This window comes from Drosophila serrata, unplaced genomic scaffold (genome assembly GCF_035046125.1).
Source record: "Drosophila serrata isolate PLE 108 unplaced genomic scaffold, ASM3504612v1 contig_228, whole genome shotgun sequence".
In the NCBI taxonomy this organism is placed as follows: domain Eukaryota; kingdom Metazoa; phylum Arthropoda; class Insecta; order Diptera; family Drosophilidae; genus Drosophila; species Drosophila serrata.
The window spans coordinates 1,750,648-1,772,963 of NW_028257126.1; the positions used below are offsets into that span (position 1 = coordinate 1,750,648).

The window sequence follows — 22,316 nt, forward strand, 5'->3', positions numbered from 1 at the left end:
TAGTGAAAAGTAAATATTTCTTTTCAAATAATTACACCAATGAAATCGTTTTCTGAGCAAATATGGAGTTATTAGACAATTAAATGTCTGTGTATATTGAACTCCCCTGCAGTACCGCATGTCATCAATAGGCCACTGTCATCGACTGTCATCAACTGCGACTTCTACCGAGGCGACGCTCTGACGACAGCGACTTCTACTAAGACGCTCTGCTCTACGGCGGTAGTCTAGACGGCAGTCGTCGGCAGGACCATGGCCCGGCCGTTGAGAAATTTGTTGATGAAACATCGATGAATTGTTGATGAAACATCGATGAATTGATGATGAATTGTTGATGAATCATCTATTAATTGTTGATGAATTTTTATTGATAACAGCCTAGGACATGCCCATGTTAAATTCATCAACAGTTTGTATGGCCTGTGATTGATGAATCATCAACAGCACCCCCTTGACCCTTGATGAAACGTTGATGAATTACTGATGACAGGTACTGCAGGGTCTTACAACATCTACATTTGTGTTGGCAACACCAATGGGTGATGCTCAACATGTACCTAGCAACAAATGTTTTTTTATAAGTGTTGCGCAAGATGTTCCTTGCAATTATCAACATTTACATATATGCATTTGACAACTTTTTATTTGCGTTCCGATTTGTTTAATATAAGTGTTTGTAAATATTAACATAATAGTACAAAGTAAATGATCAATATCAACGTTCCTTATTATTTCACTTGCAATGCTTTGGGTACAAGGCATCTTACAGTCGATCACATTCCAGAATAGTTTTCTGCATTTTAGACTCTGATATACATAGTCAGAAATTGGCAACGCAGTGAAAGGAGACATTCCCGACCCTATAAAGTATATATATTCCTGATCAGCATCAACAGTCGAGTCGATTTAACCATGTCATCTGTCCATTTCTACGCAAACTAGTCTCACAATTTTGAAGCTATCTGAATGAAGCTTTGCAGTTAGTCTTCTATATACTATCACTCGTATATAAGTCGGAATTATATAGCCATTTTGTATTCTTTTAGAAGTTCATTTTAAATACCAGACTATAGATGCCATACGGACGATCGAGATATTTTTAAAATTAAAAATGATAACTTTTTCAGTGTTCAAAATATTTTCATTAAAATTTACATTTAGCCATTTTATATTATTCTAGAATTTCGGTATTAATAAAATAAAAATAAGACGACTATAAGATATAGCCTTATAAACTGAATGCAGTACTGTATATGTAAAACTGTATATATAATAATTATAAGGTGAATGTAATGAATGTAGTGATCGAATTGCAATGATCGAATTCAAAAACTTTAAATTAAATTAAAGTACCTGAAAAGGTACACATGAACGTATCTTTTTAAACTCATACGTTATGATCATATAATTGTCATTTGTCCTTCCGTTTTTGTACCGTTACAATAAAGTAGTAAAGCAATCTAAAATTCTAGTTAACGTAAGGTATTAAGTATGTGTAACGTATTATGATTTTAAAAAATGTTGAGTAAAACTTAATTATTATAAAAATTTTTATTTCATAGAACTCCCCTTCCAATCCATTAAAGCCAAATAAAGAGAAGGTCAAAAGCTGTCCGCATCGGCATGTTCGATGTTTGTAGTCAATTGCCCAAGGTGCTTGCCCCCGAAAATGTGAAGCTATATAAGGACACTTAGCACCCAACCAGAATATAATATACGAAATCCAAATTGATTAAATAATTTTTGACTTTATTACTGTTTTCATGTAATTTTTGTTGTTGATTTTACCCATATTCTAACACAAATCAGCTACACAAACTCCGGACGCATGACAAAAGCGGATCCGGCTAAGCAATACGTAATAAGTACTTAACACAGAAGCAATTATTATTTTGATTTCGCCTTAATTTGCCGTTCATATTTGATAAGCACGAAAACAATCAATAGAATCCAAATACCATAATTATAAGTATAATAATGAAAGAGATATTTAGAAATTTGTTTCCTATTCAAGAACAATGTACAAACATGTGTCATCGGAATCGTTTTTATACATTAGGTTTCTGACTCTAGTTTACATACATTGCAAAGCAAAACCCTGGGAGAAATGTACAAATATATAACTAAACTAAGTATAATAGTGTTATGAACTAAATGGTCTCTAGAACTAAAGAAACACGAAAATCAACAAGTACAAGCTACTAAGTAAATTCGTTAAGTATTAGGTCAATGGTAAGAGGGGAGAAACTAAAACAAGCTTAACTGTCGCATTAATGCTTCCTTTGATTTGGGTTTTCTGTGTATTTTTTATACTTGCTGCTGCCTAAGATTATAAGCTTCGAGTACGATAAAAAACCTTGAAAAAGCATTATCCAATTCCACATCTTCTAAGCATATAGACTCGCTTAATATTCTTGGGGTCATTTATAACGATTGCGTAACTTTGGGGGCAATATATATTATATGGCAACATTTTGTGCGCGCCTCGAAAACGAAGTACTTAGTTGTATCTTATAGGCTGGAGTTAATGGTATCTAAGCCGCAACATAGGAGGTTATGAGTAGCGTGGGGGTTCGGTGTTCAGTGTTCAGTGTTCCTTCAAACTGCATTGATCCTGCCCTAATCGCGGTAGAATCCACGGAGCAGCTTGCCAATGAATCAGAACCGTTAGCTGCGACCGGTGGCCGCTCCGGCTGCCTGCGGCGGCGCAAGTTCCACGGGCACCGGCGCCACTCCCACCATCGTCGCCTCCGTGCTGGACTGATGCTGCACACCGCCCAGCGCAATGGCGCGCATATGGTGCACGGGACGAATGGACTTGAGCTGCGTGGTGCCCTTGAAGCGGACGTTTACATCGCCACCGACCATGCTGAGCGGGTGCATGGCCTGCGGCTCCTCTTTGGGCTCCTCCCGCGGCAGCATGGCAGCCGTTGTCATTGCCGGCGGCACCTGTTCCATATGCGCCGGCGAGGGTGCCGTGGTGATGGCAACGCCATAAATCTGGCGTTGGGCCAGCGGGGAAAGCGCTGGTGGTGTTGTCCGGTAGCCCATGCGACTGAATATGCTGCTGCCGCTGCTGTTGCTCGCCGTGCTGGGCGGACTGAGGGGTGTACCCACGCCCGAGTCCACCTCTAGGGGACTCTTGATGTTCGCCACGAACTTATCCACATGCTCGGGCAGCTTCAGCTCGTTCAGCTTGGTTTGCATGACGGTCTGGGCACTGGCGCTGTCAAGGAGACGATTGGGTCGCGACGGTGGCGTCGGGGATGCAACCGACTCGCTGGTATTGGAGGACTGCAGGCCGTTGAGGCGGTGCTGCTGCTGCTGCTGGCGCAACTGCTCAAAAAAAGGTGTCTTCTCCTTCTTCTGCTTTTGTGGCGAACCATGTTCGTCTCTTTCGGTCAGTTCTTCGAGGACCTTGAGTGGAAACCCCAAGTGACTGTTGACAGAAACGGATTTGCCGATCTTACGCTCGGCGAAGATGGGTTTGCGTCGCTGGCGCTCCAGGTCGTCGAGCTGCTGGAGCATGCGTCTCACCTCATTGGGCAGCTCCAAGTCGGGATTGTGCTCAACTAGCTGGCCGACGTAGCGACCGAGGGTCTGGATGGTCAGCTCCAGTGACTGCACCTGTGACTGCAGCGAGGTGATTTGAGCCTGTTGCGAGGAGCGCGTGGTCTCCAACTGGGCAATCGAGGATTGGGCAAACTGCAACTGCTGCTCCAGATGCTGGTTCTGGGTCTTCTCCCTGTTCAGCATTTCCAGGTGATGGTTGGTGGTGGTAATCTCCTCCTGCAGCACGTTGTACTCCACATTGTACTCGGCCAGCTGCTTGCCAATGTCCATGGTGAAGACCAGCTTCATGATTTGCTCCATACAGCCGGCCTCTATCTTAGGCACCACCGTCTTCAGGTAGTCCATGATCTCCTCAAAGTTATCCTTGGCCAGCAGCTGCTGCTTGTGCACGGACAGCAAAGCGATGGCGAACTTGAAGATAACGTCGGAGGACTCCAGGAAGAGCAGATCGAATACGCGGGCCACAAAGCCCAGCGGAAACTGCGAGCTGAAAACGGTGAGAATCCAGGGGGCCGCATACAAGGTGGGCGACACATCGTTCTGATCGAGCCACACGTACAGATCCGGCAGGTGATCCTTGACCAGGCGGGACAGCTGGTACAGCTGCAGCTGGAACTTCTTCATGTCGGGCAGGTATTTGGTGCGCATATTCCGGCGGAACATCAAGTGTTTCAGCAGTTGAAACGCATTTGCCTCGTCGCACTGGTAAATACACAAAGTTAATTAGTTAATACTTGTAAGTAAATTCATGTTAGAACTCACGTGCAGGAGTAAAACGCCACAGATGAAGCCGAGACCCTGACAATAGCCCAACTCTGGATCGAGTATGGAGTAGGCCTTTAGAAGATTGAACAGCGACAGCTGACCCAGTCCCAGGGGGTCCTTGTAGAACTGGTGGTTGGGGAACGTCCTGCCCAGATCGATGAAAATCGCGTGCTGGTGCTCGGTGAGATGCTTCAGCAGCGTGTGATACGGCGTATTGAAGTTGGGAAACCGCTTAGTGTCCACCGGCGCCGTGTTCATGGAATGCTGCTCAGCGAGGAAGGTCCACACATCGCCGCGCTTCGACCGCGGCACTCCGGTGCGTATGGCATGGCCCAGGACCTTGGGATCCTTTTTGTTGCCAATCTGCGTGGAGTTGCGCTCGATAATCTGCTCCCAGCGCTCGATAAGCTGCTTGTCGCACGGCACGATCTCCTCGTAGTCCAGCTTTATCCGCTTCAGCTCGTTCTCGTTTTGGCGTGCCTGCAGCATGGCGTTCTCCGTCTCCATTCGGTTCAGCATTATCGTCTGCCTGATGGCGGTGCGCCACAATTCTCGCAGCTCTGCGGCATCCCGCTTGCCACGCTTGACAGCTGAAAATTAGAAGACAAATGAAATTAAATTCCGAATCAGTAACTTGATTGCTTTTAAGCTTACGCTTTCTCATGGGCGACAGAAACTCGGTGGGCACCTCGTTGTCCAGTCCCTTGGAGGGTGTGACCACACTATTCAGTATCGCCTGGCGCCACGAACCCTGGTGGGTTTCCGCTTCCTTGGGACTGTTGCCCACCTTAATGAAGCTGAGGTAATGGGAATACACAAGAAACGGAAGTAAAATAAATGTGTCTATTCAGATGGAAGGAAGGTCTCCTTTCATTCTCCACTTACATGTCCATCATGGGGCTCTTCAGCTGCTCGGCCGTGGGCTTTGTGCTTGGACTCGCTCCCACTGTGTTGGATCGCGACCGGAAGCCTTCGGGCGGGGACTCCGTGCCGAGAGGCTCGGCGGAACCCTCACGAATCTCCCTGAGATTGTGCGCCGGCACGGCAATGTCGTCCTTGGAGGGCTTCCGCTTGAGAAGATTATCGAATGAGTTGGTAAGGGAGCGCTTGGCCTTCATGAAAATGGTGCTGCCGCCGAGATATTGGTTGAGGAACTCCGAGCGGTTCTCGGCGGTGTCGTGGACATGGCGCTGCTGCCGGGACTCGCAGTGCGCACGGAGGAGCATCATAAGGAACTGATTCTGCTCGGCCACCGGAGAGTTGGTCTTCTCCGAGCCGCAAAACTTGGCCCACACGATTTCCTGCTCGTCGTCGCTCAGGGTTTCGATTCGGCGCAGAATCAGGGCCTGGGTCTTCTTCTCGGTGAGGCCCTCGACGTCCGTGCAGAGCTTGTGGTACCACAGCATCGGGCAGTGCTCGCAGCTGAAGATCTGCGTCTCCTGCTTCTTCTTCTGCTCGGCACAGGTGTCAAAGGCCTGAGCAATGGCGGCCACGATGTCGTCGCAGACGTGCTCCGACTGGCACTTGAACACATAGCCGATGTAGCCATCGTTATTCAGCTCCCGGCAGATGATTCCAAAGTGATCGAGAGACTTCTGACCGTGCACACAGCTGGCCACGTCCTTGAAGTCCTTGTACAGAAGCACTTGCTTGCGGTCCGGGGATATCAGGCGGAGATCGCAGCGTCCCACCAGAAACACCATCGTCCGGTTCTGCTCCACGTACGGCGGAATGCAGCCCTGCGAGGCGGAGCGGTCCCTCTGCTTGGGTATGCTGAAAGAGTGGTCGTTAATTGGAGGATTCTTCGCAAGGATTCGGGTGCATGCCACTAAAATGGGGAAAGGGGGGCAATGGGTGCTACTTGGCAAGCGAAACAAACCAAAAAAAACAAATGGTGCAACAATCTAAAGAACCAAAAGCGGTACTAATTGAGTGCATTTGTCACATCGTAACCTCAGGGATCTTGGCTAGAAATATCAAAGAAAAGAATGCATAAATTATTAGTTGCTCCAAGTTTAATAACTAAACATTTAAAAGTTGGCTTTAAGTCTTGCCTTGCTTTTGTGCAAGAGTACATCTGTCTGCTGTTAACAAAGCCTTCTAACAAATATAAAGACTGGAATTAATTACGCCATTTAGCTTAGCTTCTCATTGACTTGCAAGATCCCTAAGGAGTGCAAAGAGCCTCTACTGAAAAATGTTGTAAACGGAAACCAAGGAAGGAAAACGAAAACGAAAAAGGAAAACTAAAACGAGGAAAACGAACTAATCATGCGACAGTCTGGCCGGGATGGGCCACTTACTTCTCCAGCGCATAATTGGGATGCAGCTGACTGGGGCCAGCGGCTGCGGAGGTGGCGCCCCCAGTCCCAGGGGCCACGCCCTGCTCCCTGGGCGGCGTGGGCTGTTTATTGACAATGACATTGGGCGCCTGCAGCTGGCCATCGGCTGACGATGGTGGGGCCTCTGGGCCATCGGCGCTTTGGGGTTTTGGGCAAGACGGAAAAGTTGTTGTTGGTCGAATATCTCAGGGGAAAGGGGTAATCGGCGAGTCGATGGATAATACTTACTGCTCCTTGTGTCCCAGCTCAATTTGACTCTGACCTCGCAGCAGTTGTCGCTTCTCCGGAGACTTGTTCTCCTTGTTCTCCTCCAGCGGTCGCGGGGCAGCTCCGTCCTCGGCGCCCGTCAGCTGGAGCTGCACTTTGGGTCTGGCCTGTGACCCTCGCACCTCATCCTCTGACGGTGGCTGTTGCAGCTGCTCCTGGTCCTCGTCCTCCTCCTTGAGGTCGTGGCTCTTGAGGGAGCTGCCGGACTTGGCCTCTATGCCAACGCCGCCCTCGCTGCTCAGCGACATCTTGCGGTTCTGGAGGAGCCTCAGCCGCTGGGCATCGTAGGCCTTGAACTTGGGCAGGGCGTCGTCAATGAATGTGTTGGGCACCCGCTTCTGGGAGACCCGGATCTTGCCCACATACATCACCTCGAAGAAGTGAGTGTGGTTCGGCGAGATGTCCGCCAGCAGGGAGAGATTGCTCTGGGCCGAAGTGGACGTGGGTATGTTTACAGTGCCCGAGGAGCTGCTCAAGCCGTGCGTGTACGACTTGGAGGCCTTCATCTTGGAGCTGACGGGATTGGGGCTGGTGTCATGCTGGGCACTCCTCATCGCCTCGCTCATCTTTAGGTTGGTGGCGGGCGTCGCATGAATGCCGTTCAGGCCGCCATTGGAGGAGCTGTGGCCTCCGTTTCCGCCTCCGCCCCCGATCAGCGTCTGCGGAATGCTGCCCACGGATCCGCCGAGCGTGTGTGCCGGATCCCGCATCTGGTGCATCAGCTCGGCCATCTGCAAAGTTCATCAAAGGGGGTTAGAAACTCGCATCTTCTCCAGGTTGGGGATTGATGGGGAAAGTTACGAACGTGCAGTCAGTACAAGAGCAAGAAGCCAAGCCTCCCCATGAATTCACGAATGACCATCTACCATGTCCCCCGGTTCCCTTTTCCTGTCTTTTACGACTCTCGGGTTTATGACAAATTTTGTGTGCTTCCGCCACTTATGGGGATTCGGGAGGAGCTGTCAAAAGCGGAGCCAAGTTCGCTGGACATCCATCTCATATTTTAAGTTCGGACACTTGCGTGACTGCACCATGGCTATATTCATTTGGAAAAGCCACAGCAAATGCGGAACTTTGTTACAAACTCCACCAAAATTCCAGCCAATTTCAAGGGATTGTGCATATTCATTTGTTGAAGTGCTCTGGGTAAAACTTTATGTTTAGTAATCTCAGTCAGGACATTTCCCGACTAATTTTGTAATCAATTTGGAATTTGATAAAGCAATTTCCAGATAAATATTGGTAGGTCCCCCGAATTAATTAAGAACAAAGAGAATGCAACAATTTCAGAAAATTACTTTAACAAGTTTTCATAGGCTCAATTAAGGCAAGGCGAAGACGCAAGCTGTTGCCACACGCTGATAAGTCTTTGATTTGATTTTTAGCCTATAAAATAGACATTAAAACATACAACAATTTAGTTGCATAAACATAGATTACCATTTAAACCAGATACTCTCCGCAATGTTTCAAAAGTCATCTCTTTTTCACAGATCAAACTGTGTGCTCTAAGGTGACTCATTGTGATCATCTGCAGACATCGTGTCTAGAAGATCCGGAGGGATGCATCACCTGCTCCCGGCGTGCACTGATGATGGCACTAAAGATATCAAGAGAGCACACTGCATATCAGGGGGTTTTCCTTCGGAAAGAGAGAGCGGAGGAGCCCGACGTCCCTTGCCCCATCGTTTTGGTTGCATTGAAAGGCTGCCAGAAATGATTCTGGCGGAAACCAACAGGTTAAAGTCCAATGTCATCTCACTCTCGGTGAGTGTAGCTAGCTGTCTGTCAGATGCGTCTCGAAAACGTATCTCTCAGATACACTCAAGTATGTGGTATCTTTAGGATACATACATATACATATATATGTAGAGCCGCATCTAATTGTCATTTATCAGCAATTTTAGGGCACAGAATCTCTCAAACAAACGAACGAATGTACAAAATGTATCTTCCTAAATTGATTTCAATTTTCATTCTTATTTTGGGACTTTTCTTCTTCTTTGCCCAATTCGTGATCAGTCGTTGGCCGAGTGATCGTGACGTCATTTGCAGACCAAAAGTCCGAGCAAAAATATTAAGATAATTTTAGATTTGATATTACAACGCTCAATGATAACCCAACTATGTATTGGTTAATGAGAAAATCATAAAGTTATACTTTAAATTTTCTTTTCTTCTTAATCTATAAAAAAGGCAGGGATATTCCTATATGTTTAATTACAATAGATTGTCAAAAATACCAAACTCAATATCACTTCATATATAAATGTTAAATCTTTAACTATATTGCACGATTGATCTTATTGATATTAATATTACAGAAAGCTTGCAATTATAATTGTATTGGATTTCTTCGAGAAGAATATTATTTAAAAAACTTTGTAAAGATATTATTTAGATAACGCCCTTATTTAAAATAAATTCTTTGATTTCTTTTATTTATATATTCCAATATAATATTTTTACCTATACTATACACACATTGTATCTAAATATTAATTTGGATTTTTGCGGCACGCTTGACAACTGTCTGGCAATATATTATTTGAATATATACACACTCATGTGTGTTTCTCTTTTTTATTATTATTGTTTAAAAAATCAAGCGTCGCTCATACATAAATAATGAAAAACTGTTCGCAGGAATTCAATTCAACGTCACGTTCGCCTCGCGTTTCACTCGATGACTTTGTCTTTTTTTCCTTTATTTTTACGAGTTTGTACTATTGCTAAAGTATCAGTTGTTGGTTGCAGTACCTGTATTTATTTTTTATTTGTTGATTTGCTCACTTTGTTTATAACAATGTGCATATATTTAATGCCGAATCAACGGTGCTTAATCTGTGCGCCACAGAACGCAACAACCTTGACAATTTGCAATGACAACACAGCAGTCAAATTACAAGCGATTTGCAGGCGATTTGCACGCGTTTATAATCGCCCACATTTTCTGTGCTTTTTACTCATTTTCCTCGAAACTTGGTTTGAATTGTGCTTAAAAAATGAAATGGATATTTATATATATTAGTTTATACTTATACAGGAAAATATGTTTAACAACAGCTACTATCATTCAATAACCCTAAGTATTTTTTTTTGTAATCCAAAGTCTTGCTTAATAACAAAAGTAAATAAAGAAATATTTGGCAATTTCCTAAATTTATGGAGTATTGGGTTAAAAACCTAATAACTTTAACACAGGGTGGAACGAATCAAGAGAAAGCTGAGCTATCGGTGCTGAGAACCACATTTAACAGTGCGAAGTGTACTGGGAAATGTTGCTAGAAACATGTTGAGAAACTTCCATATAGCGAAGCAACATTGTAAAGTTTCAGCAGTGCATATCTCTCAGTTAACTCTTATCATAACTATCCAGGTTAATTATATTTATATTATTATATATATATTTATATAACCTTTTTTTCTTTTTTTAATAGCTCTCAAGTTCTTTAACTATTAGTGAAGATTAACTGGAAATCTTGATATTTATTTATCTTGACCTTGAAACTACTTGATAAATGTTGTACATTTGCTACCAAAGACTTCTTTTTCATATGTATAAACAATTTCAGTTTGAATAATATAAAGCCCATGCAAATGTCGCCAAATGTCTGAACCATAATACTTAATGTTTCATGTCAGCGTTTTTTATGCCATATTTTTTGTAGTCCTCTAGTTGTGTTTTCCGTCAGACGTCTGCTTGTCTGTCTGTCCGTCTGTCGTTTGCTGTTATCGGTGCTCGTTTGCTGTTTTATGTCTTTTTATGCAATTGCAAATTGCAATGTGCGATGTCAGGGCGTCTGGCGAATAATAATAAAGACCTGGAGCTCACTTTAGAGTTTTCGTTTCGTTTTTTAAGGGGGTTCGGGGCAGCAGGGACAGCAAAAGCAGCTGCGGTGTGTTGAACCCGAACGCGGCCCCTCAAAAGGACGGATCGATTGAACGACAATTGGCATGGCCAACCCATCATGACCATCACCATTATTGCAGGCCGCCGGACCAACTTGTTTACATTCGCCTTAAGGTCAAAACTGTGTGTGTGCAACGCATTTTCCTGCCAATTGGCGACGCTGCCGGGTTCGATCCGGTCCGAAACCGGGTCCGGTTCCGGCCCACTTGAGCAAACAGAAAATAGCGCCTTGTTTATTGTTATGTGTTTATCATTGACCGACCGACCAAGCCCCCTGTCGAAAGTCGGGATGTTTATCTTGTGCTAATTCGAATTATGGCTCAAATATCTTTCGGCTATTGCCTATTGGGCATCGAGGAACAAATGCACAGATAACTCGTATAACTTTGCTTGAAAGCTGAAGCGATTAAAGTTAATGTCATACATTAGCATGTAGCTAAATTACAGTTTAATTCGTTAGCCAGCTTAGAGCATTGAGGTGATCGCAGATACTTTATTGCACCGGTAATTTGTGACCGGTTCCTCAAAGCATCTAAATCAATTGAAATTTAAACTTAATTCCTTTAGTTAAATGCGTCACCGGCTCCAGGCACTGCATTTTTAATATATTTATTTGTGCCCTTGGATTAATTTTTACGTTTTAATTATACGTTAAACGTGCAAAAAATTACATTTTTCTTGATATTTAACTAAACTTGAACACATGACTGTATTGCAGACTTTGAAATTAGAACTAAATTTATAATTTCAGACCATAAAATACCCTTGGGTCAGTATGATTTAAACGTTGCATACTTTTACGCCGCACACAATAATAGTCTTAACTGATGGCTATAAATTGAAACTTTCACTTTCGAAAAGTTCCTTTTACTCTTTCCCCAAAAATATGTCAATCTAATCACTAATATATTTCCTTCATTACATACATTTATGTGTATATGTATTCTATAGAAGCCCTTGAAATCTACGAGTTGGGAGCAGAAAACAAAGAACAACTAAAGTGAGGCCTTTGCGAAACTTTTGGAATACCCATCGAAAGTGAACAAGTGAACAATCGACTCAGCTGAAAAGTTAAAGCTGCAAAAGGGCCTTTTCCCCGATTGTTACGCGCTCTTGGACACCAGAGGGCCCAAATGGACGCCACCATGGCCATGGTCAAGTGCCGCATAAAGGACAAATTCGAGAAACTTTTCCTGGCGCCTACGGCCAGTAGGAGGACTGCCTGACCACTCTTCTTCCCACCAACCATTTGGCACGCGCGCGGAATTTAATTTAGCCCGAGTTGCGGAAGCGGGAGAAGAGCATTCTCGTGGGATGTGAAAGCAAAAAAAATACACTCTATATGGTAATCCGCAAAATAGAATATCCGATTCATTTACATGCGAATTGTCTCTTGCCGTTTAAATTTCAATAAAAGTCCAACTCGAAAGGTGCAGAGCACTACTGGCGGAGCTAGTCTATTATTATTGAGCCCTGCCTGCCGATGGGAAGAAGGCCGCCCCAAGGGCAAATCAATTAACGCCGAGCGGCAGTATCTGCCGAGGGGGTGTCTTTATGGAAAATCCCAGGGCAAAGTCGACTTTTAACTTGGCCTAAACGCTGCAATTAGTTGGGAGACAAAAGAACAAAGCAATCGCAGCAGTGCATGCATAACAAACCGTTGCATAAGACGCCGCACAGAAAGGCAAAACACACGGGCGGAAAGTAAATAGAGAGGCAGCGAGCACATTCACAAATTACAGAAGGCGAAATTGAAATCAATTTAGTGGGTTAGTGATCGATACTGGGGGTTACTGGACAGGGAACAATGAATATTGGACAGGGGACAGTGGACACAACGTCCGAATCTCTACATACGGCCCGACTCTTGTTGAGCACCGAGGCATCGCTGACGGAGGTGGTCAGGATGGTGTCCCGATGGAATGGCACCGTGAACATCTCTGTGCGCCGGATGGGATGGTTGAGGGATTTCCAGGTGTGTCGTCAGCTATTGCAACTTACTTTCGCAACTGCGTCCGCAGCGAAACTATATCTTTTGAACTATATCCTTGAACTTTGAGTGAGCAAAGTTTGAGTTGTAATGACTCTATCACAAGTTTTCCATAGTATATTTTTTAATCACAAGATTCTTGAGAGAAGAGTATTCACAACGCGTGCTGCTGCATCACAAAAAACAATAATTAACTTTAGTATTAACTATTTTTATTACTTTAAGGGTTGGATTTTATTTTGCAATTTAGCACTATTTTGTGGGCATTTCAACTCGTTTTGGGTAATAACTTTGTCAAACACTTTTAGTGGCTCTCTGCACACAATTGGCATTCGAAAATGGTGGACATTAATTTAAACTATCATTTATTATAGAGGAGAGTTAAACGTTTAGTGTATAAAACGTTAATGAATTATGGTTCAGATAAATTGTTTCACGTCTCGTTGATGTCCGATTCCGATTCGGATTTTATAGTATGTTGTTTAGTTTAATAGATACTTTTTATCGGGCATATTTATTGAAATATAGTTTATCCTTGATTTGTTTATTTTTACACAACCACACACGCACACCTCTCACATGCTGTACGGGGTAATCCAAGTGTATTTAAATCCGCGGAGAGCTGATTTTACGACTATTCGCGAGGTGAACTTTGTGGGAAATGACTGTCGAAAAGCCCGGCAACAAAATGCGCATCGAGACCGAGTCTGTTCCGAGGGCCAGCCGACGATTCTCGCGTCTAAACGAAAGTATTTTCGAATTTCGAACAAAACACTAACCAAGCGATCTCTGACCACCCATCGATCGATCGATCGATCAGCTGTTGGAGGGGCAGGGGCAGGGGAATGAAATACATAGTGCGGGTCAAAGTACTGGCTGCTGCGCTTCGCTGGCCGATAAATCATTATAATTATAAAAAGGTTCCCAGCGCTGCACTTGTCTCTGTAACCCACTTGCGAGACAAAGCACCGATATATGCCGATAATAACACAATGCCGATGTATATTTATAACTGTATATACGTATATGTTATGTATGTAAGTCGAAAGTATTTGTTTATATCCCCCTATACAAATGTATCTTTAACTTGCTCCCCTGCTAATTGTCGCGTTAATTGACTTTGCCTGAATTGATTCCTAGATTCCGAGAGATGTTTGCAATGGCACTTTGCAACTACACGATATTTGGGACAAAGAGAGCCTATTATTGAGTGCCTTTTGCTTGCATCGAGTGGAATATATTTCGTAGATCGATTTATGTAAGAGTTACGAGCTCCGATCCTATCTGAACTTCTAAAACTGGTTGGACTCCTACCTATACTTTGTACTATTTTATAAAATATTTTTACAGATGTGCATCCTTATTAAGGAGTATTTCTGACCCTTCTAAATCAGAATGTTGGAAGCAATCAATACTTTTCTCAGTGCTTAAAGTACCAATTTATGTTGACGTTTCAATTAGGTAAAAACAAACGTCAGAGTAAACGAATAATAGGAATGGCCAAGACGGACAAAAATAAGCATTATTCTACGTGTATATATATACGAGTTTGGATATGACTTTGTGTTCTTTGTATAATATATATATACACTGTTTTGCTTTCGTTGGCGCGTTTTAGTAACTGATTTATTTTTATTTTTGAAAAAAAGCGTGCCTGTTGTGTTTTTTATTTGCCAATCACTGTATTATTTCTGGCCCGAACGAGTTTTGTTTTTGTTTTGCCCATTTCACTAATTTGTTGTCGCGATTCGACGGTTGTTGTCTTTTCTCCCCGTCTTCACTTTCTGCAAATATTATATTTACGATTGTTGACGGGGTAACTCTCGCCGCCTTTCGAGCGAAACGCGAACACGCGATTCAATTGCCGTCAAACGACTGGCGACGATCCGAGAAGTATGAAGATACATATGCCGATATGCCGAGATATAGCGACCTGCGCATGCGAAATCGAAGAAGATATAGCTCGGTGAGAGCGGATGTGAGAGCGACTGCGAATGTGAGTGCGAGAGCGGGAGAAATTTGGTTATTCGGACCACCCGGCGAATACTTAATACTGCGTGCGGTAAATAAGATCATAAATTACAAACATTGGGCATTGGGCACCAGACCATGGTAAATGCAACATCTGGATATTGCCACAGGGAAATGGTAATCAGCGAATGCCAATCGATGCTTAATCGGTCAAAGTCAAAAGTGCCAACAAATATACATTGTAATGCAATGCAAGCAAAAATTTATTATTTAAGGGGACTACTACTACTTGAATATAAAGGGAAAAATTATGTATATTTAAAATTATGATCAATTAAATTCAATATCCATATCCAGAATGGTGGAAATTAGTTTTTAATACACAAAATCTAATTGCTATTGCCTTGTTGTATTAGAAACCTTCGTGAAAAATTTCACAAGTGATCGGTAAATAGTCATTTTTGTAGTTATCATATTGGTAAATCATAGTAATCTAGTGCATTTACCTGCTATAACATCCGAAATACATTGAAACTTAAAAATAGAACTTGTTGGGAATTTAAAGGAGCATGGACATACTTAATTCAAGTTGTTTAAGTATTCTCAAATTTATAAACAAAAAACTTAAAACTTTTGAAAACTTACAAAAGATTGTAAAAGACTATTTTAAGTGCTATTTCCTTTCTTATTTATATATAAATAGGTAGGTAGGTGAAATAATTATAAATTCAATTCAATATCCATATCCAACAATTTTATTTTTGAAGTGTTTTTTTAGAAACGTGTTACATATACAATATATCTAACGAATTGCCTTAAACTTCTCCCACATAATTCAATAAGTACTGATATTTCCTTGTTGTACTAGAAACCTGTGTGAATAATTTCATAATGATGGGTAAATAGTAATTTTTGTAGTTATCACATTGGTAAATCATGGAAATACATGGAAACTTAAAATAAAACTTATAGGGAATTTAAAGGAGCAAAGCATAGCACAGGGCATAGCTAATTCAATTTGTTTAAGTATGCTTACTTAATGAAAAAGTTAAAACTGATGGAAACTTACAAAAGAATGTAGCACAAAATGTAGAGCACATTTTTGCGTATTTTTTTATAAAAGGAATGTGAATAAATTAATGTGATTTTCATAAGTTATCAAGCATACATATATATTGAAAAACATTATATCATTATATCATTTCTATTTCATTTGAACAAATGGATCGATTTTCAATTTTTAAGTTGTAAAACTGCAAGAGTACAAAATTGTTTTCATTTCCTTGTTAATATATTATTTAAAACACTTTATATAAATTTGCGATTAACTTCTTTCCTCCTTTTTTATTATCATTGGTTATTCATAATAATAAATCCAAAACAAGTCTATTAAAAATGATGGGCATAGACTCAAGTCCAATTATTTGTTATACAGTAGACCTTTAGATAGGTGTAGCAAGATAGCTTAATAGCTGAATGACGTTAAATTTATTTACAAATCCTTACATTTAAACTGAACTCCTGTCAGAAATCTGTGTTCCATGAGTTCTCACCAATGGCAAATATCAAAGTGGCTTCTCTCTTTCATTTATTTATTGGCAAATGCAAATAATAAACTGAAACTAAATCAACATTCCCTTTTAAATGCCAGTAGCGAACTAGAACACTGACTATAAAATCAATTTGGCAAGCACAACGAAGGAGCCACCACCAACACACCGGCAGGGGACAGAGGACAAAGGACCGACTTCAATCTAATCATGGCACAAAATGCTTCTTCCTTCCCCGATGTGCGACAAATTCAATTTGTTCACCGGGCCGGCTTCCTTGCCAAGTTCATCCTGCAAACCGGATGGAGGGAATATTTTGCATGCAATTCGAGGAAATAAAAGTGGAACCCAATTATCTGGCAAAGGAGAAGGAGGCTTTGAGGGGTAGCAGAGGCTTTAAGTGTTCAATATTGGTTTCAATGGGATCTCTTCTGCAAGAATTATTAGGAAAAAGAGTAAGGAAATTATATTCTTTAGCGCATGATAACATATTGACAACATAATAGAGAATGTTATATTTATTGAAAATGACCTATAGACTACATCAATTAACCACAGTTTAAAAGCAGTGAAGTAGTATAATATAAACTGCATTACTCACTCACTTATTGGAGAGTTTATAGTCACTAAATGCACAGTGCTATTACTGGGGGATTTGCTGTGTACTTGGAATACCAAACAACTTTCAGAGGATATATACAGGCTGAGGGCGCTCATTCAGTGTGCATAATGTGGACACTTTAAGCGATTTCCTTCGAGCACCATGATACGGCAGCTTCAAAGGACTGCGAAATTGCCGACAGTTTGAAAGGTTGCCAACACACTCGATTAGTTTCCTTGTTGGCCCAACCGAGTTGTTGAGGCTGCTATGCTGAAGGACATGTGATGGGATGGGTGGACCAGGACCCCGCCTTGAATTGGCCCCGTCCCATCGCCCCACTGAGAGTCCTGTGCCGCACCATTACAGATCCTGCAGGAAGCGGGCGGGGCAGGCCCGAACTTTAAACAGGCAAATGGCAGCTCTGCGCCATGCGTCATTTAGCAAAGGACATGGCACGGATCCACCTGCTAATGATGCACAGGACCACGCTCTGGCCAGGACACTGCGCAGGTGGAGCTGCTAAGGCTTTAAATATTTACGAGCTTATGATGTTGTTTAAGTGCCGCCGCCACCACCGTTGGCCCTGAATAGCGGACCACAGGTGGCAACAAAAGTGTGCCTCGCTTATCCGAATCCTTGCAATTAGCTTTATTTTTCCAGCATTTTCCTAATGGCTTTCCCCTTTTCTGTTTTTGTTCTCTATTCTGCGAATAAAGAACGGGGGAAAGTGCGTTTATCTCGGTGCCTAATGGCTTCAATTAGCGGCTCAATCAGCGGAACGTATCCGACAGGTTGGCCAATTATGCTTTTCTTTGATATTTCTAATCCGTTTTTCTTTTTTAATGGCAACACCTCATTAGGCTGCATTAGGGCATGTTTTAAAATTGCTTATTTATTTATACAAATTTAATATGTAGTCTTGTTAAATTTTGTGCATTTTACTCCCAGTCAAACTCTTTTAAACTTAGCTCATAAAACTTTGAAATCAAAGAACATAGTGACAGTACGGACTGAACTGACTGAAAACTAATTGTGATATTAATTCAAATAAAATGGGCTTAATGAAAACATTTTCCTTGGAAATTTCGTTTCAACTAAGATTATTTAGTGCCAGACAAATTTCTTACTGACGATAAACACGTTGAAAGTAAACAACAGAAAACCACAAATATGAAACAGACAGCGTTCTGTATTATAATTTATATACCAAATCGTAGAAAATTCCAAAAATAATTTAAAAATTTTAATTGGATCAATAAGAAATTAAACTAACTTTCTTTTAAAAACATTTATATTATATATATATATATTTAGTTTTACTACAATCTTGCATTTACCATTTATGCATCTATAAAATAAAATCCATGGCAAATTTTAAACTCGGTTAAACAAAACAAGAAAGAAAGCTAACTTCGGCACGCCGAAGTTTATATACCCTTGCAGATAGAACTTCTATGAATAGGAATCCATACAATATAAATTATATATATTTGTGTTAAAAAACAATGAATAATAATACCTGCTTTCATTTCATTCACCTATACATATTATATTTGCAGTTTTACATTCACAGATTTGCATTTTTCCTCTACATCAAACGATCGTTTGTATGGCACCTATAAGATATAGTCGTTCGATTTTCATAAAATTTGACAAAAAATTTAAGACTAATATAAAATAGCTATACCTTAAATTTGATGAAAATCAGCTGAAAACTAAAAAAGTTATAAATTTAATTGTATTAATTTCTCGATCGTTCCTATGGGAGCTATATGATATATTGGTCCGATTTTCATAAAATTTTACACAAAATTGTAGAGTATAGTAAAATGGCTATATCTTAAATTTGATCCAATTCTATTGAAAACTGAAAAAGTTAAAAATTTTTTTGTAAAAATTTTACGATCATTCCTATGGCAGCTATATGATATAGTCGTCCGATCCGGCCCGTTCCGACATATATACGAGTGAGAGTATATAGAAGGCTAACTACAAAGTTTCATTCAGATAGCTTCAAAACTGAGAGACTAGTTTGCGTAGAAACGGACAGACGGACAGACGGACAGAAGGACAGACGGACAGACGGACAGACGGACAGACGGACATGGCTAGATCGACTCGGCTGTTGATCCTGATCAAGAATATATATACTTTATATAGTCGGAGGTGCCTCCTTCACTGCGTTGCAAACTTCTGACTGAAATTATAATACCCTGCAAGGGTATAAAAATGTGGGTAGATTTCATGTAGATCTTTTAAGAAGGAGAGTATGGTCCTTGCGGATCCAATGATAACAAAACTTCAAGACTTTTATTACGGTAGTAGAGATTTCTGAATAATACAATGGGAAAAACTGTATCTGTGTACAAAAGATGTAACAAATTACTCTATCAACAATTTAAATGTTTCAAAATGACATTATTAAGGGGTTTTGATGTTTAAGGAGTTTGCAAACTTAAAGATATAGTTCAAATGAGAAACAACTGGAAAGAATAATTCATATATACACATTCAAATGTACATAGTACTCCATTCAGTGCATTGTGCCTTTGCATGCTATCCCAGGTGGTAAAGCATTTAAGGCGATCGTAATGCGAACACTGACCCAGATCTAGCGAAAATATAACAACCAGCTGGAAACGGAGTGCAGGAGGCACAACTCAATAAAACTTCCGAGCGACGCCGGCTCACACCCACGAAACAATCGAGGAGCCACGTCAACATCATGGCCAAAACGCAGGGCGCAGTGAACTGATGGGGCTTAAAACGCTTTTGACATGCAATGAGCAGCCAACAAAAAAAACTAACAAAAACGAACAATTACGATGAAATTAAGTGGAAACACTCAATGAAACAGCAAAGAGAAAATGTGAAAATACACGAAGATACGGTGCTTTAAAAAAATATTCAGTATAAAATGAATATTTTGAATTCAGTTTAATTTAAGCTTAAAAAGCGTCCGAAATAATAGCTTTTTCAGTATCTGGGATATAGTGGACCATCGGATATGTCGGAATTTAGTATTTTTACAATACAAAAGGGAGCTAACACCCCCGAAATGGAAATGTGCATGAAATACACGCATACTTTTTTGTGTTTATATTTTCATGGCTTGTTTTTTCCCCTCAAGTTTTCGACCAAAAACTGGCATTTAATTTTTCACCCTATTGTTCGCCATCGAAGGGGCGTGACCACTTTTGGAAAAAGCGTAAAAGTGGATTTGTTCCCTCGGAGTAACTTTTTACGTGTTTTTGCCTTACTTTGCTGCAGAAGGTCAACGCGGGAGGTCGTGTGGAAGCGGCAGCAGTCCTAATTTAGTGGATTCTCGTCGAACACAGCCCCAATTTAGTTGCTTCTCTAGTTGCTGAACTATTTAATTAGAAATGCAAACGGAAGTCGATTTATGGCGTGCTGGGCGTCTAACCAAATTCACAAACCACCAGGGTTGTTTACGTTCAGACTTTGGAATATAACGCCCTGAATGGGGGGCTTTTTGATAACAAAAAGAGGTCATGACTCAGGCTAAATTCGTTCGTTACTATTTTTGGCAGACACAGCCCGGTCGGTGGGGAAGGATTAAGGGTTAAATGCACTCCGCTTTTCTAATTAAATTGTGTGGTCAGTATAACAAGAAAACGTTCCATTTGCAGTAGCAATAGTTTTTCAGAAAGACATCAAAATATTTCCGATACTTGGTCATTGAAAGTTTATTTAAAAAGGCATCTTTCTATACATTTAATGCGACCATTAAAAACAAAAGCGATATTTCCGTTGCCGGAGGTCGCTTCGCTCATTAAGCATTTCAAACTTATTATGCACCGAACAAAGACCCACAAAATCCTTTTTGGCGCTTTTCCTGCACGTTCTGTGCAATTTAATCCAAGTAGTTTTCATATGGAACACTATTGTGTGGCAACTTTTCTAAACATTTCCATATGAAAGCATTTCAAAAGGCCACAAACTGTCCGCACACACACAAGCCCCCCCTGGTTTTTGGCCAGAATGGTTCAGTTTCCCCCTTAGAAATGACAGAGATTGTGAGAAAACGAACTGCCAGAGGACAGACATCTGACACAATGTTGGCCAAAACTGTCGACAACTTTTCCCATCCGTCTTCTGGGCGGGACTCGGAACTCACCTCCTCAACGGCCTCGCACTCGAAGAGATAGATGTGCAGCAGCGGATCCTTGGGGTCCTTCAGCAAGTAGACCAGTCCGGTGATGGGGCCCTGGAATTCCATGAAGTTCTGCGGCTGCTCCGCCGCAGCCTCCGCCGCCAGCTGCTGCTGCTGCTGATAAGCGGACGCCGCACTGGACGAGAGTGAGCCATAGGACGTGGATGCGGTCAGTGTGTGGCGAGGTCCGTTTCCGGTCAGCGAGCTGCTGCTGTTGCTCCCGTGGGACAAGGCTGAGGCGCCGGTGGAAGAGGCCGAGGCGTGGCCAGCACTCGACTTGAGCTGCAGGAACCCGTTCCCGATGCTCTTTGCCAGCGGCTTGTGGATGATGCGGCACATGCCGACGATATGCTTAAGGGGATGGCTGAACTGCAGCTCAAAGTCCGAGTTGTATGACTCCAATATGCCGTGCTCAATGCCCACCGATAGCTGCAAGTAAAATATTCAAGTTAGTTACTAAATTCTTTTTATTCATAATTATAAATAGTCTTCTTAATTCTTATTAAAGATATGATATGACAAAAAAGTATTTAAATACTACCTATAATACGCTTTTAAATCATTCTCAATGTGAGAATGAAATAAACCCGAAGGGAAACAGAAGCAAATGAATGCGCGTTGTTTGATAATTTGCTAGATGTTTCCACTACGCGAAGCAGATTAACAGTATTAAATTCTTTTTAATCAGTTTACATACTTGCATGCACAAGCAGAAAGGAAGTGCGGCCTCAGAGCGAGATAGCAGCAGGCAATGGTGACAACGACGACATGACATGCCTGCCAACATGGCGGCTGCTCCATTTCCGGTACCCGTCGCTCGACGCCTATCCTTCCCCGGCACTATTTTCGTATTTCTTTTTTTTACTTTTCCATTTTGTTCTTGGCCCTTTTTTTATGCTAACAACTAAAGCCCGGTAACTAGGGAGTGGCGACACTATGAGCTGGGGGCTTGTGTGGCAAGGCGGAAATTGGGTTGTGCTCACTGCAAGGGTGTGTCGTTGTTGTGGCTGCAGGAGCTGTAGTTGACAGAAAAGCAGGTCGTTGTGTTCTTTGCCCCAATGGGGCGGCATTTCTGGTACACAGAAAAGAAGACGCTTAAAATTGACAGTCTTAAGTAGATTTTTAAAAACTTAATGACCGCTTACTGCATCAGATTAATTATCCATTTCT

The 22,316-nt window shown here is 41.8% G+C and overlaps 1 protein-coding gene across 19 annotated transcripts in view; it reads right to left on the reverse strand.

The window, feature by feature from the left end:
- Nucleotides 1-1,728: 1,728 nt before the first annotated feature.
- plx (PTB_TBC1D1_like and TBC domain-containing protein plx) overlaps nt 1,729-22,316 on the reverse strand; it is a 33,039-nt gene continuing 12,451 nt past the window's right edge. For 3 of the 19 annotated variants that reach the window (XM_086830065.1, XM_086830066.1, XM_020957027.2), the window contains 7 exons: nt 21,111-21,575; nt 6,909-7,678; nt 6,642-6,818; nt 5,224-6,111; nt 4,993-5,135; nt 4,336-4,928; nt 1,729-4,275 (listed from right to left, as the gene is read on the reverse strand). In XM_086830065.1, the coding sequence (XP_086686191.1) occupies nt 2,668-4,275; nt 4,336-4,928; nt 4,993-5,135; nt 5,224-6,111; nt 6,642-6,818; nt 6,909-7,678; nt 21,111-21,575 (4,644 nt within the window). In that variant the 3' untranslated portion in view covers nt 1,729-2,667. Of the gene's footprint in view, nt 4,276-4,335; nt 4,929-4,992; nt 5,136-5,223; nt 6,112-6,641; nt 6,819-6,908; nt 7,679-12,717; nt 14,448-14,653; nt 14,731-21,110; nt 21,576-22,316 lie in introns of those variants that run through there. The other 16 variants (XM_086830068.1, XM_086830067.1, XM_086830074.1 and 13 more) reach the window with 15 other exon arrangements.